Here is a 16,761-nt window from a genome sequence, read left to right on the forward strand (position 1 = left end):
TAAGAAGGAATTCCAAAATGTATAAATATTGAGATTTAAAATAAAATGTAAAAACTGATTATATGTTTAGGTAAGAATCCAGTTGATTTGCTTTTGCTTTAACTTTTTCTTCCTTTTTACTTGACCTCTCTAACTCCTTTCTTTCCTTAAAACCTAGTTTAGAGCCTACCCTGCTTTAAAAAATAGAGATAATAGTGCCTACCCTTGTTGCATTTTGGAATATGAATGAGATAATTCATCTCTAGCCTTTATCATAGACTCCAGCAATAATAAGCAATATTAATGTGTTTAACCTCTGTTCTCTGGCCATAAGAAAACACTCACTGCCTCTATCACTTTTTGACACTTAACTATCCTAGTTAGATGTTATAGTTCTATCCACAATGAAATTCTTTTTTTTTTTTTTTTTTTTTTTTTGCAATACTGGGGTTCCTGGAAGCCCTTCTATCTCCGGGCTACACTCCCAGATCTAATATATATATATATATATATATATATGTATGTATGTATAAAATTTGGAAACAGGGTCTCAAGCCCGCGAGGCTGGCTCCAAACCAGCGTGATCCTCCTGTCTCCGCCTCCCAAGCACAGGGATTACAAGCGTGCGCCACTAAGCCCAGCACCACAATGAAATTCTAGTCTCCTTGAAAGGCAACACAAAACTTGTTGAACTGGATCCGAAACTCAGCATTTACTTAGCTTACAAGCCATACAGTATTCATTTTGATGTTTCGGGTTTTTTCCTCAACAGAAAATGAAAACACTAGCAGAAAGGAGGAGGAGTGCTCCATCTCTTATCCTGGATAAAGCCCTGCAAAAACGGCCTAGTACCAGGTAAGTGCGAAACTTTGTGTGTGCATTTGGTGTGTGCTTAGAACTTAGATGAAGTGTTTTTCAGATCACATGTGGATATTGTATGTTCATTGGCTCCACGCTTCCCTGATTAATGTTAGAAAATAATGACTTCTGAAGTTATTAAGAGATTCTTTATGAGAATCAGAGCCTTTTAGATTGAATATATATATATATATATATATATATATATCTCAGGTGTTTTAAAACAGATTCAGCCGGGTGTGGTGGCGCACGCTTATAATCCCCATGTTTGGGAGGCTGAGACAGGAAGATCACGCAGGTTCGAAGCCAGCCTCAGCTACTTAGTGAGGCTCTCAGCAACTTAGTGAGACCCTGTTTCCAAGTAAAATATAAAATAGGTCTGGGAGTATAGCCCGGAGGTAGAAAGCCCCTGGGTTCCACTCCAAGTACCCCCCAAAATTAAAAAACAAATAAATAAAACAGATTCAGAAGTGAATCTCACATCACTAGTACACAAATATGAAGGTTCTACATTTTGTAAAACTTTTATTTATGGAAACAATTAGAACAATTAGAATTTACAACACTGAAAAATTAACTTTTGTTTATGCACAAAGATTTGCTAATTTTTTATCATAAGGTGATACCTGTACATGGATGAGGTCATTTTTAGCCAATTTTAAATGTGAAGAAGAATATAAAAGAATTATAGTGAGATTTTTTTTTCTTTTTGCAGTCCTGGGGATGGAACCCAGGGGCCTTATACCTCTGAGCTACACTCCCAGCCCTACTTTTTAGTCTTTTTATTTCTTGAAACAGGGTTTCACTGAGTTACAGAGGGCCTCACTAAGTAGCTGCTGTCCACGAACCACGATCCTCTGGTCTCAGCCTCCCAAATGCTGGGGTTACAAGCGTGCACCATCATGCCCAGCTTCATAGTGAGATTTTTTTTTTAATGAAATATTGATTCCTTTTAGAAATTATTAATTGATGAAATTTGAAGTGGAAAATAGGCTAAATAAAGTTTACAGTGAAATTTTAAGGAAGTCTTCTATACTGTGTAGAAATTGAATGGATATTCAGTCATTAATTTCAATCCTTTTTAAATGGAATTTTACTCAGAGTTTTTATGTTCAAAAGAACCCTACGATGGTTTTTTTGTTGTTGTTTTTGTTTTTTTCGAGTCTGGGGATGGAACCCAGGGGCATTCGACCTCTGAGCTATAACCCCTGCCCTGTATTTTGTTCTTTATTTTGAAACCAGGTCTCACTGAGTTGCAGAGGGCCTCACTAAGTAGCTGAGGCTGTCCATGAACCGCGATCCTCTGTTCTCAGCCTCCCAAATGCTGGGATTACAAGCATGTGCCACCACGCCCGGCATCTATGATGTTATTTTTTAAGTAGTCAATCATGTTATATATATCATAAATAATATGTATGAATCATCACATATTCAGAGAGAGAATTCTGTGTTAATATACTAAGAATTTCATAACACACTAAAAAACAAGGAAAATCCACTGCTGAAAGATAAAGCAGCCTGGTGTGGCCACTAGCTTGTAATCTCAGTTCTTAGGAGGCTGAGACAGGAAGACCGAGGTTTGTGGACAGCCTCAGCTACTACTTAGTGAGTCCCTCTGCAATTTAGTGAGACCTTGTTTCAAAATAAAGACTAAAAAATAGGGATTGGGATGTATCTTGGAGATAGAATTCCCCTGGGTTCAATCCCCAGTACTGCAAAAAAAAAAAAAAAGCAATAAACCAGACTAAGATATGAACAAGATATTAGAATTATAAACAGGGACATTAAAACATGTTAGTATACAAAGGATCTAGTGGAAAAGATAGACTATTCACTATCAGAAAATTTTCACAGAGAAATGGAAATTTTAAAAATTCAAATGGAAATAATAAAAATAAAAGTATGATATCAAAGATGAAGAATTATTTGAACCATCTTATCAACAGACTTGACATAGCTGAAAACATAATGATCCTGAAAGAAGGTTCAATAGAAATTTTTCAAGGTATAACAGTATGAAAATTAAAAACTATTATGCATGTAGAAGCTGTGAAACAATCTAGCTTACATGTAATTCAGGTCCCAGAAGAAGAGAGAGAAAAATGAAGGAGAAAAAACATTTGAAAATATAATGGCCAAGAATTTTACAAAGTTATTGAGCAAGCTGAGAGATTCTTAAGCAGGATAAATAAGACTCAGATCTTTCTACATTGGTAGTTAGGGAGACTATCCAAATGAGGAAGAATGACTAGAACCCTAAATTCAGTCTTTTGCCATTCGACTACTGTTCTGCATTGGGGATCTCTTCCTAGTTATTGCTGCTATCATTTAACATTCTGGCCCAAGTGTAGAGATATGAATCCTCCCTTAGTACTAGCATCACAACCAAAATATATTAGATAGGACTACCCAGGCAAAGCACAGAATGGCATTTCTCACTGTGGGTTCAGTGTGAGTAGCAAACTACTCCTGCCAGATGTTCAGTTAGGAAGTATACATGTCATCCATCAGTTGTCAGTATTGATATACCATGCTGATATAGTAAAAACTCTTTTATATATTTATTTTTATTTAATTTTATTTTTTATGTGGGACATACTGAAAATGGCATACATTCAGACTATGTTTGGTACCCCCCCACTTCCCCTTTCCCAGGCACAAAAAGAGAAGGGACTTATATTCCCTCTAATATGCCCAAACTAGGGAGTATTATGGATCCCAGAGGGACTCCAGACAATGGAGGAGAAACCTCACCAAAGCTAAAATGGAAGGATAGGAGAGGAAGAAGGCTGAAGTTAATTAGTGAAGGAGCTACATCCAAATTTGTGTAAAAATATAAATATAGCATGGTTAACCTGGACACTCATAGTAAAAACTCTTGAAAAATATGGAGATAAATTATTCTATTTGGTGGTTACTCAAATTTCCTTTTCCTAGTCTAGGGTATGTATCTTTTATCTAAATATGCTTGATACCAGACTTTGTTTTGTTTTGATTTCAGGTTTATTTAGATTTTTAAATATTTGCACATACATAATGGATTATCTTGATATCTTGCACAAATCTAAAAATGCATTATATTTATGTTTTAGATATACGCTCATATAAAGTGTTGTTTTGTGTTTTTTTGCAGTCCTGGGGCTTGAACCCAGGAGCATTCTGCCTCTGAGCTCCACTCCTAGCCCTATTTTTTATTCTTTACTTTGAAACAGGGAGGGTCTCACTGAGTTACAAAAGGTCTCACTAAGTAGCTGAGGCTGGCCACTAACCACAATCCTCCTGTCTCAGCCTCCCCAGTACTGGGTTTACAAGAGTGTACCACCATGCCTGGCTTCTTTAAAGTGTTTTGGGGTACTTGCATTCTGACTGCAGCCTGTCATGTGAGGGCGAGTGTGACATTTTTCACTTGTGGTATCATGCCAGCACTTAAAGTTTCAGGTTTGAGATTTTCATGTTGTATATTATGCCTTCACAGAATGTAGAATCTAGAAGAGACTTTTTGTCTCATTCTCTAAAACAGTGCCTGGGAATTGTTCGTTTATTCAGCAAATATCTTCACAACAAGTACATATCAGGCACTTTCCCAAGCATTTTGGGTATATAGTTATAAGGCCCCTACTTTTATGAGGTTTACATTTTAGTGGGGGAATATGAATGGCAAAATATCATCAAGGATATTAGAAAGTAGTATCTGGTATGAGAAAGTAAATAGGGCAAGTGGAGAGCAGTGAGGTTAGGGTAGTCAGTGGCAGGTCTCCCTTATTGGAGACACCTGTTAACATCTTATGGCCTATACTCAGGGTGCTGGCCCTCAAGGGAAATTAAGGCATTCACATACCCACAGGAAACTGCACTTATAAATGAAGACTGTTCTCTATTTACAGTCATCTCTTGCCAATCCTAAGGAGTTCCACTCTTTCTAAATCACAGAATCAAGAAGTAATGTGCCAGAGGTAGGCATTCTCACCCATTTCAAAGGTGTGTATCTTCCTTGGTCACTAACCATGAGGATATATACCTTCTTCAGAGGAGAGCCATGATTGTATTTATGGAGCTTTATGAGACCATTAGAAGATAGGCAGTCAGAATCATAATTCATTTAGCAAATATTCATTATTCCTAAGACCAGATACTCCTAGGAACATAGCAGTGAACAGGACACACAAAGCCCTTGGGTTTCATGGAGTTTGTCAATATTCCAATCCAAAACACATCAACCCAACTGTTCCATTCACAAAGAGTTCTGCCATCTCTCCCTACTCCAGATATAACTCCTAGAAATTTATTGATATCAGAATTAAATCATATTTCCAATGACTTGTAGTCAGGGATTTTTTGTTGTTGTTATTTAAGACAGTGACCCTTCTTACTATATTCCTAGTTGGTACCATCTAGTTTAAAGATTTCTGCTCTCTAATCACTTCACATGTACTTGCCTTGTCTCATTAGATTGTAAGCTCCATCAAGACAGGAACCCTGGTCTCTCCTGTTAATGTTTTGGACACAGTAGGCGTTGGTTCCAAATAAGGAGACATGTTCCCCATACTCCTTGGGTTTTATTCTATTAGAGAAAACTATATACTTAACTTACCAGTTTAAAAATAGAATACCATCTAGGCAGCTCAAATGTAGTTAATTTGACTTTTTTTAATGGAGTTGAGGTCAATAGAGAAGCTTTTCATGAAGAATGAGAATGAAACTCCTACTCAAACTAAATTATATTCTGTTTAAATATTTATTCTATGATCTTCTCCCAGTGTCTTGATTCAGAAACTTCTGCATGTTAGGTGCAATATAACATTGTTGGGAATAATAAAATTGGTAGAGCACTTTCCTAGTAACCTCTTTTTCCAGGAAGGCCCCATGAAAGGGAACATTACTTTAGCACTTGCACTGAATGGTCAGAGGAAGGACTTTAGCATTGCACAAAAATTTTCATAGTCTGTAAAAAAAAATCAGGCCACATGTGTGTTCACTCAGATTCAGCAACACAGATGCAATGTGGGCTTTCTGCTTTATTAAGGGGATGATGTCATTTAGCTATGTAAAAAATGACTTAAAATGTGGTTTCATTTTAGTCAAGCTGTCAATTTTTATTTTACATAGCTTTTAATATGCAGGTTTCACACTTTAACATGCATCAGCAGTTACTTGTAAGTATCCCATTTTACTAACATTTTTTTAAACTGAGTAAAATAGAAACTAAGATAGTTGTTATTTAGTGTTCACAGAATGTGAACATTGTGATTAATATATTTTTTAAATTTTTTATTGGTGCATTATATTTATACATCATATGGGGGTAAAAAACTTGTGTGTACATACATGCACACATCACTGATTTAACCCCTATCCAATTCCCACCCCATTTCCTCCCCATCCCTTCTTCCGTTACTTGGCTTAGTGGTTGACTTCGATATGTTTAAGTACATTGTGTGTTTTAGAGATTCTCCTTCTTCCCCCCTCCTTTCTCCTCCTTTAGGTTGTCTTCTTTCCTCCTCTATGGGATTTCATTTTTCATCTTATGACCCATTTCTCCTTAGCACTCACATATTAGGGAAAATATCGGATTTCTTAGTTTTGAGACTGACTAATCTCACTTAGCATAATGTCCTCCAGTTCTATCCATTTCCCTGAAAATGATGTAATTGAGTTTTTTTAAATGGCTGAGTAAAATTCCATTGTGTACATATCCACAGTTTTGTAATCCATTCATCTGTTGATGGACATCTTGGCTGGTTCCATAGTTTGGGTATGGTGAATTGTGCAGCTATGAACATAGATACACATGAATTAGTTTGGTAGTTGGTTTCCTTTCTTTTGGGTAGATACCCAGAAGTGGTATTGCTGGATCAATGGTAGATTTGTTCCCATTCTTCAGAGTGGTTGCACTAATTTGCAATCCCATCAACAATGTTTTAGAGTTCCCACTTCTCCACATCCTCGCCAGCATTTGTTGTTTGTGTTTTGAATGATCGCCATTCTAGTTGGGGTTAGGTGAAATCTCAGGGTAGTTTTGATTTGCATCTCTTTGACTGCCAATGATGCATTTTTTCATGCATTTCTTGGCCATTTGAACTTCTTCTTTTGTGAAGTGTCTATTTACTTTGCTTGCCCATTTTGTTATTGGATGCTTTGTTTTCTTAGTGTTGAGTTTCTTGAGTTCTCTGTATATTCTAGATATTAGTCCTCTATCGGAGGGGTAGGTGGCAAAAATCTTCTCCCATTCTTTTGGCTCTCGATTGAGGTTCTTGACAGTTTACTTTGCTGAACAGAACCTCTTGAGTTGCATGCAATCCCACGTATTGATTCACCTTTTAGTTTGTTGTGCGTTTGGGGTCTTGTTGAGAAAGTGTGTATCTGTGCCTGTGTGTTGCAGTGTTGGACCTATACCCTCTTCGAGGAACTTCAAGGTCTCTGGTTTGATTTCCAAGTCTTTGATCCATCTTGAATTGACTCTTGTACAGGGTGAGAAAGTGCGATTAATTTCCAATTTTCTGCATATGATTAACCAGTATTGCCAACACCATTTGTTGAAGGCTATCTTTTTTCCCAGTGTGTATTTTTGGCCCCTTTGTCAAAAATCAATTGGCTGAAAGTGTGTGGACTTGTTTCTGGGTCTTCTATTCTGCTCCATTGGTCTATATATCTGTTCTTTTGCCAGTACCATGCTGTTTTTATCACAATGGCTTTGTGGTATAGTTTAAAGTCAGGTCTTGTGATTCCTCCTGCATGTTTTTTGTTGCTGAGAACTACTTTGGCTATGCTGGGCTTTTTGTTATTCCAAATAAATTTAAGCACTGATTTTTCTATGTCTGTGAGGAATGATCTTGGTAGTTTAATGGGCATTGTGCTAAATCTGTAGATCACTTTGGGGAGGATGGCCATTTAATGATATTTATTCTGCCAATCCATGAACATGGAAGATCCTTCCATCTTCTAAGATCTTCTTTGATTTCTTTTTTCAGTGTTTTATAATTTTCTTTGTAGAGATCTTTTACCTCCTTGGTTAGGTTTCTTCCTAAGGATTATGTTTTTGTGGGAGATTCTGAGTAGAAGTGTTTTCTGAATTTCTTTTTCAGTGGATTTATGGTTGGTTTACAGGAAAGCTACTGATTTTTTAAGGTTGATTTTGTATCCAGATACTTTGCTGAATTTGTTGATCAGATCTATAAGCCTTTTGGTTGAGTTTTTGGGTTTTCTAAATATAGTATCATGTCATCTGCAAATAGTGAAAGTTTGAGTTATTCTTTTCCTATTTGTACTCCTTTGACTTTCTTTTCTTGCCTTATTGCTCTGGCTAGAGTCTCTAGTACTATACTGAAGAGAAGTGGTGATAACGGACATCCTTGTCTCATTCCTGTTTTTAGGGGGAATTCTTGAAGTTTTTCCGCATTTAATATGATGTTGGCGGTGGGCTTACTGTAGATTGCCTTTATGATGTTGAGATATGTTCCTTCTATTCCAATTCTCTGCAGTGTTTTTATCATAAATGGATGTTGAATTTTATCAAATGCTTTTTTAGCGTCAATTGAAATGATCATGTGATTTTTGTCTTTGATTCAGTTTATATGGTGAATTACATGGATCTATTTTCATATGTTGAACCAGCCTTGCATCCCTGGGATGAACCCTACCTGGTCATGGTGTATGATTTTCTTGATGTGGTTTTGAATGCGTGTTGCTAGTATTTTGTTTAATAGTTTTGCATCCAAGTTCATCAGAGATAGAGGTCTGTAGTTTTCCTTCCTTGAGCTGTCTTTATTTGGGTTGAGTATTAGTGTGATTTTGGCTTCATACAATGTATTTGGGAGAGTCCCACTTTTTTCTATTTCACAAAATAGTTTGAGGAATATTGGGGTTAGCTCTCTATAAAGGTTTTATAGAATTCACTTGGAAAACCATATGGTCCTGGGCTTTTCTTTGATAGTAAACTCTTTATTGCTGTTTCAATGTCTATTATTGTTATGGGTCAGTTTAAGTGTTCTATATCTTCTTGGCTAAGTTTAGGAAGATAGTATTTATCTAGGAAGTTGTCAGTTTCGTCCTGATTCTCCACTTTGTTGGAGTATAGTTTTTCCAAGTAGTTTCTGATAATCCTCTGGATTTCTACACTGTCAGTAGTAATGTCTCCTTTTTCATCTCTTATCTTCATAATTTAGGTTGACTCTCTTTTTTTAATTAGATTGGCTAGTGGTTTATCTATCTTGTTAATTTTTTCAAGAAACCAGCTTTTGGTTTTGTTGATTTTTTGTATTTTTTTATTCTCTACTTCTTAATTTCTGCTCTAATTTTAATAATTTCCTGTATTCTACTGGCTTTAGGCTTCGATTGTTCCTGTGTTTCAGGGGCTTTGAGGTATGTCGTTAGGTTATTTATTTGAAGATTTTCTGTTTTTCTTATGTGAGCACTCAGTGCTATAAATTTTCCTCTTAATACTGCCTTCAAAGTGTCTCAGAGGTTTTGATATATTGTATCTTTATTTTCGTTTGTTTCTAGAAATTTCTTGATTTCACCTCTTACGTCTTTTATGATCTATTCTTCATTCAGAAGTGTGGTGTTCAGTCTCCACATGTTTGTGTTGTTTCTCTGGGTCTTCTTACAGTTGATTTCTAGTTTCATTCCATTATGGTCTGAAATGACACAGGGAAGTATGTAACATTTTTTAAATTTCTACTGCTCATTTTGTGTCCCAGGATGTGATCTATTTTGGAGAAGGTTCCATGAGCAGCTGAGAAAAATATAAACTCCACTGTAGTTGGGTGAAATAATATTCTATATGTGTCCAACAGGTCCATTTGATTAATGGTGTTCTTTAGTTCTGAGGCATCTTTACTGACCTTTTGTCTGGAAGATCGGTCTAATGTTGTGAGAGGTGTGTTGAAGTCTCTCAGTATTATTGTATTGGGATTTATGTGTGACTTCATATCACAAAGAGTTTGATTTATGAAAGAAGCTGCACCTATGTTTGGGTCATAAATGTTTCTTACTGTTATTTCCTCTTGCTGGATTATTCCTTTTACCAGTAAAATATGACCACCTTTGTCTCTTCTAATAAGTTTGGGTTTGAAGTCTAACTTGTCTGATGTTATAGTTGCTACTCCTGCTTGCCTTCGAGTTCTGTTATCATGGATTACCTTGCGCTAGCCCTTTACCTTGAGTTTGTTCCTATCTTTACTTGTAAAGTGTATTTCTTGTAAGCAGCAGATGGATGGATTCTGCTTTTTAATCCATTTTGCCACTTTATGTCTTTTGATTGGGTAATGAGACCATTTACATTCATTGTGATTATTGAGAGATAATTTTTAATTCCTAACATGTTAAGATTTTATTTATGTTTGAGATATTGTTTATTCTTTGGTTAGTTGTCTGCTGGATGGAAAATCTTGTTTCTTTGGTTCTGGTGCGTATTACCTTTTTCTTCTTTGCAGTTAATCTTGAATATTTTCTCTAGCACTGGTTTTGAAAACATAAATTCCTTCAGTTTCTGTTTGTCGTGGAAGCTTCTTATTTCCCCATCTAATTTGATACGTAGTTGTGCTGGGTAGGACATTTTTGGCTGGAAATTGTTTTCTTTCAGAGTTTGGAATATTAGTTACTCCAAGCCCTTCTGGCTTTCAGGACTTGGTTTGGGAAGTCTGGCATGATTCTAATTGGTTTGCCTCTGAATGTCATAAGATTCTCTCCTTGGCTTCCACATTGGTCATTTTGACAATTATGTGGCGTGGCAAACCTCTTCTATGATTGTGTCTAAAGGGAGTTCTAGAGCCAGGCGTGGTGGCGCTCTCTTGTAAACCAGCATTTGGGAGGCTGAGACTGTAGGATCATGGTTCACGGACCGCCTCAGCTACTTAGTGAGGCCCTCTGCAACTCAGTGAGACCTGGTTTCAAAATAAAGAATAAAAAATCGGGCAGGGGATGTAGCTTGGAAGTCAAATGCCTCTAGGTTCCATCCCCAGACCCACCAAAAAAAGGGGTGGGGGGTCTATAAGTTTTCTGGACCTGTGTATTGACCTCTTGCTCTATGTTTGGCTAATTTTCTGCTATTACTTCCTTGAAGGGATTATTGATCCCTTTGGTTTCACCTTCTTTTCCCACCTCTGTTTCAATTATTCTTAGGTTAGCTCTCTTAAAATGGGTCCATATTTCTTCAATGTCAAATTCCTGCTGTCACATTTTTTTTCTCAATTATAAACTATGTGTTCATTTTTGGAGTGATCATCTTTTAGGGATGAAATTCTATTCTCCATGTGTTCTAATTGATTTTTTTTACTTTGAATTGAGGCATTTACTTCAATGATTGCATCCTTTATTTCTTTTAAACTCTCTCTAAATTCTTTTCGAAGGTCCTGTATTATTTCTACAGTTATATTCTTGATTTGATCTTCTGGAGATCTCTCAATTTCTGTGTTATCAGGTTCTGATGTTGTGGGGTTGTGGGCGTTCATTGCTCCATTGTTATTCCTCTTTCCCATGATTCCAGAAGTTTGTGCCTTCTCTGGTTTCTTCCCTGGGTCACTCCGACTTCACTTAGGGTGCTCTGGATGTCGAGTCTGTGGTAATCTCAGTCACCACTACTCCTTTACTGGGTTGTATTGCAAAGTCTCAGACCCAGGGAGTTAGTCCAGGCTGTGAGAGACCATGGGGGGTGCCAGGCTAGGTGTTTTTCCCACGGGGAGCTGCGACTAGGGTGTGATATCTCTGCCACCGCTACTCCTTCACTGGGTTGAACTGAAAAATATCACACCCAGGGAGGTTATCAAAGCTGCGCAAGTCCCTGGGGGTGCAATACTGAGATTTCTCCTTTAGAGGCTGCAATTTGACGGTTGTTGAGTGCTCTGATCTGTAGCTGTTGTGGACTAGGTGAACTCGCTGCTGCCACTGCTGGCAGTATAGCACTGCTGCCACGCCCCTGGCTGTGAGGCTGGCGTATTTTTTTTCTGCTTTTGAGCTTCGTTCTGAGTCCCTGGAGGGCACACAGAGCCTGGGCCCTGGGAGCTTTAGATGTTCCTTGCACCGAAAAAAAACTGCTGAATTACACCAGGTTGTTCTGCAGCTGCTCACCTCAGCTCCCTGTCCACCTCTCCTCTCTGGAGCCTGGTGGGATGTGGAGTGTGCTGATCTGGAGACATTGCAGGCCCAGTGAACTCTCCGCCACGACCGGTAGTATGGTGCTGCTGTTGCGCCTTCGACCATGAGGCTGGCATATCTCCTCTCTAGTTTGAGCTCCATTCTGAGTCTTTCCTACTCTCTGGAGCCTGGTGCTGCGAGGGAAGATTGTGCCTGCGCGACTCTGCCGCGGCAATGCAGACTGGTTTCTTTTCTGGTGTCTGGGTGTTCTTATAGCCTTTTTTTCTCTGTCCCTTGTATTTACAGTTTTTATATCTCTGCTTATGGTGTTTTCTGGCTATGAAAAACACTGATTTTGTGGTAATAAAGATTGATTGTTAGCGAGACTCATAAATGCCGCTTTTCTCCGTCACCATCTTCCTGGAAGTCTCCTGTGATTAATATCTTGATAATTTAAATATGAGGAAAAAATCTTAATATTGAAAGGACTTTTAATACAATGATTTTAATATGATAGTTTTCCATGATAATGTCCAGTGGATAAGTACTTTATTTTTTTAATTTATTTTTATTGGTGCATTGTAATCATACATCACATTGGAATACAAGACTTGAGAGGATATACAAGCACACATCATCCAATTAGCCCTCATCCAGTCCCCATCCCATTCCCTCCCCCTCCCTTGATCCCATGCTTGTTTGGTGATTAACTTTGATACATTTGTTTGCATACCTCCTGAGTTTTAAAGAGGCTCCATCCTCCCCTATCCCATACCCTCTCATTGGTCACCTTAATTGCTTCACTATAGGGCCCTTTCTATAACTCGACCTCTTCCTCTTATCCCTTTCCTCCTATTGCTGATTAGGGGAAGCATCTGGTTTTTATTTTCTGCGATATTTCTCTGTGCTTGCCACTTGCAAATACCTATTCTACTCTTGACAGCCCCAGTAGTGGCCTGGCTACCCGGTGGACTGATCCAGACCTTGCTGGCTCAAGCAGCAGCCTTGCCTCTGATTCTGGCCTCGCTGGCCCCTGCACCGGCCTAACCCCTCGGCTGGCTCTGATCCCGGCCTCCGTGGCCCCAGCACTGGCCTTGCCTCAAGGCAGGCTCTGTCCCAGCCTCGAGATCAGCAGGCTCCGATCTCGTCCTCGGAGGCCCCAGCACTGGCCTTGACTCACGGCAGGCTCCGATCTCGGCCTCACTGGCCCTGGCACCAGCCTAACCGCTTGGCAGGCTCTGATCCCAGCCTCAGAGGTTTAAGTAGTGGCCTTGCCTCACACCAGGCTCCAATGCCGGCCGCTGGCCCCGGCACCAGCCTAACCCCTCGGCAGGCTCCGATCCCTACCTCGGAGGCTCCAGCACTGGCCTAATCCCTCGGCAGGCTCTGATCCCGGCCTCACTGGCCCTGGCACCAGCCTTGCCTCACGGCAGGCTCCGTTCCCAGACTCGCTGGCCCCGGCACCTATCTACCCTCTCAGCAGGCTCCGATCCCGGCCTCAGAGGCCTTAGTAGCAGCTGTGCCTCATGGTAGGCTCCGATCCCGGCCTCGCTGGCCCCAGCACCGGCCTTACCCCTGGACAGGCTCCGATCCCGGCCTTGGAGGCCTCAGTAGTACTTTAATATTTCTTGATTTTCTTTGTTTCACTTTGGATTTCAGTTCAGGAAAGGTTTATTGAGTATCTAAATGCCAGGCTTTGTAATTTTTTTTATAAGTGGAACATATTGAGAGTGGTGTATATTTACATTGTGCTTCATGCCCTTCCCCATCATTTTCTCTCCCCCCCAATAGAGAGTGTCCAGGTTAATCATGTTGTATTTATGCTATTACGCATATTCTTATGTAGCTCCTCCATTGAACAACCTCAGCTTTCTTCGTCTCCTATCTTTCCGTTCAAGCTTTGCTGAGATTTCCCCTCCATCATCTGGAATCTCTCTGGTATTACCACTACTCCCTAGCTTGAACATATCAGAGAAAACATATGTCCCTTCTCTTTCTATGCTTGACTAACCTCACTTAACATAATGTTCTCTAGTTCCTTCCATCTTCTTGCAAGTGCTATTATTTTATTTTTCTTTATAGCTGAATAGAATTCCATTGTGTGTATTTCCCATAATTTTGCAATCCACTCATCTGTTGATGGAGATCTAGGTTGGTTCCATAGTTTGGCTATTACGAACTGTGCTGCCATGAACATGGGTATGCATATGTTAACGTAGTTCTCTGATTTCAACCCCTTTGGAAAGATACCCAGGAATGGTATAGCCAGATCAAATGGTGGATCTATTCCCAGTTTTCTAAGGAATCTCCATACTGATCTCCATAGTGGTTGAACTAGTTTGCACTCCCACCAACAGTGTAAAAGAATTCCTTTTTCCCCACATCCTCACCAGCAATTGTTGCTGTTTGATTTCTTTATGTTTGCCACTCTGATTGGGGTTAGATGGAATCTCAGCATTGTTTTGATTTGCATCTCCCTGATGGCTAGTGATGTTGGACATCTTTTCATGTATCTATTGGCCATGTATCTCTTCTTTTGTGAAATGTCTATTCATTTCAGTTGCCCATTTCTTGATTGGATTGTTTGTTTTGCTAGTGTAGATATTTTTGAGCTCTTTGTGTATTCTGGATATTAGCCCCCTATCAGAGTGGTGGGGTAAAGATCTTCTCCCATTCTGTAGGCTTCCTCTTTAGGTTATTCATGGTTTCCTTTGATGAGAAGAAACTTTTTAGTTTGAAGAGATCCCACTTATTAATTCTTGCTTTAATTTCCTGCGCTTTGGAAGTCTTATTGAGAAAGTTACTCCCTGTACCTATATGTTGAAGTGTAGATCCTATGCCTTTCTCTAATAACTTCATAGACGCAGGTCTAATTTCTGAGTCTTTGATCCATTTCAAATTGTGTGTATTTCCCATCTTTTTTTTTTTTTTTGCAATCCACTCATCTTGTAAGGTGGGTTTCTTGTAAGCAGCAAATGGATGGATTCTGCTTTTTAATCCATTTTGCCACTTTACATCTTTTGATTGGGGCTTTGAGGCTGTTTACATTCAGTGTGATTATAGAGAGATAATTTTTAATTCCTAACATGTTAAGAATTTTTTTTCTGTTTGAGATACTGTTTATTCTTCTTTGCTTAGTTGTCTGCTGGGTGGGAAATCTTGTTTCTTTGGTTCTGGCATGTATTACCTATTTCTTCTTTGCAGTTAATCTCCTTGAGTATTTTCTCTAACGCTGGTTTTGAAGACATAAATTCCTTCAGTTTCTGTTTGTCATGGAAGCTTCTTATTTCCCCATCTAACTTGATAGATAGTTTTGCTGGGTAAGAAATTTTTGGCTGGAAGTTGTTTTATTTCAGAGTTTGAAATATGTTACTCCACGCCCTTCTGGCTTTCATGACTTGGTTTGGGAAGTCTGGAGTGATTCTAATTGGTTTGCCTCTGAATGTCAATTGGCCTTTTGTTTTTGTTGCCTTTAAGATTCTCTCCTTGGCTTCCACATTAGTCATTTTGACAATTATGTGGCGTGGGGATCCTCTTCTCTGATCCTGTCTAAAGGGAGTTCTGTAAGTTTCCTGGACCTGTGTATCGACCTCTTGCTCTATGTTTGGAAAATTTTCTGCTATTACTTCCTTGAGGAGATTGTTGATCCCTTTGGTTTCACCTTCTTTTCCCTCCTCTATTCCAATTATTCTTAGGTTAGCTCTCTTAAAATGGGCTCTTATTTCTTCAATGTTAAATTCCTGCTGCCGGATTTTTTTTCTAAATTATAGACTATGCATTCATTTTTGGAGTAATCATCTTCTAGGAGCAAGATTCTATCTCCATGTGGTCTAATCTGTTGTTTATACTTTGAATTGAGGCCTTTACTTCAATGATTGCATCCTTTATCTCTTTTAGACTCTCTCTGAATTCTTTTCAAAAGTCCTCTATTATTTCTACAGTTATTTTTCTGATTTGATCTTCTAGATATCTCTGAATTTCTGTGTTATCAGGTTCTGATGTTGTGGGGTTGTGGGGATTCATTGCTCCATTGTTATTCCTCTTTTGCATGATTTCGGAAGTTTTTGCCTTCTCTGGGTTCTTCCCTGGGTCACTACGACTTCACTTAAGGTGCTCTGGATCTCGAATCTGTGGTATCTCAATCACCACTACTCCTTTACTGGGTTGTATTGCAAAGTCTCAGACCCAGGGAGTCAATCAAGGGTGCTTTAGACCATGGGGGTGCCAGGCTGGGCTTTCTCCCATGTGGTGCTACAACTATGGTGTCATATCTCTGCCTCTACCACTCCCCCACTGGGTTGGACTGCAAAAATCTCTGACCCAGGGAGACTATTTGCGCAATTCCCTAAGAGTGCAGTACTGGGATTTCTCCTCAGGGGCCACAGTTTGACTCATGATTGTTGAATGCGCTGATGGAGCTATAGTGGACTCAGTGAACTCACTGCTGCCACCACTGGCAATATGGTGCCGCTGCCATGCCCTTGGCCATGAGGCTGGTGTATTTCTTCTCTGGTTTTGAGCTCCACTCTGAGCCCCTGCAGGGTCTGCTGAGCCCAGCCCCTTGGAGCTTTAGATTCTCCTTGCGCTGAAAAACCTGCTGAATCTTGCCTGGCTGTTCCGCAGCTGTTCACCTCAGCTTGCTGTCTACCCCTCCTCTCTGGAGCCTGGTGGTTTGTTGAGTACACTGGTCTGGAGCCGTTCAGTGAATTCGCCGCTGCCGCCGGCAGTATGGCACTGCTGCCACGTCCTCGGCTGTGAGGCCGGGATATCTCCTCTCTGGTTTTGAGTTCAGTTCTGAGTCCCCCTCCTCTCTGGAGCCTGGTGCTGCGAGGGAAGATGGCGCTGGTGCAGCTC

General features: G+C 39.6%; 1 protein-coding gene across 1 annotated transcript in view; it reads left to right on the top strand.

The window, feature by feature from the left end:
- Positions 1-754: 754 nt before the first annotated feature.
- The window catches only part of ARHGAP20 (Rho GTPase activating protein 20), a gene marked incomplete at both ends in the record, with an annotated part of 76,418 nt that continues 60,411 nt past the window's right edge, over positions 755-16,761 (top strand). The window contains one exon of the mRNA XM_080709939.1: positions 755-834. Within this exon, the coding sequence (XP_080566065.1) occupies positions 755-834 (80 nt within the window). The remainder of the gene's footprint in view (positions 835-16,761) is intronic.

This window comes from Muscardinus avellanarius, assembly GCF_963383645.1.
Source record: "Muscardinus avellanarius genome assembly, chromosome: 1".
NCBI lineage: Eukaryota > Metazoa > Chordata > Mammalia > Rodentia > Gliridae > Muscardinus > Muscardinus avellanarius.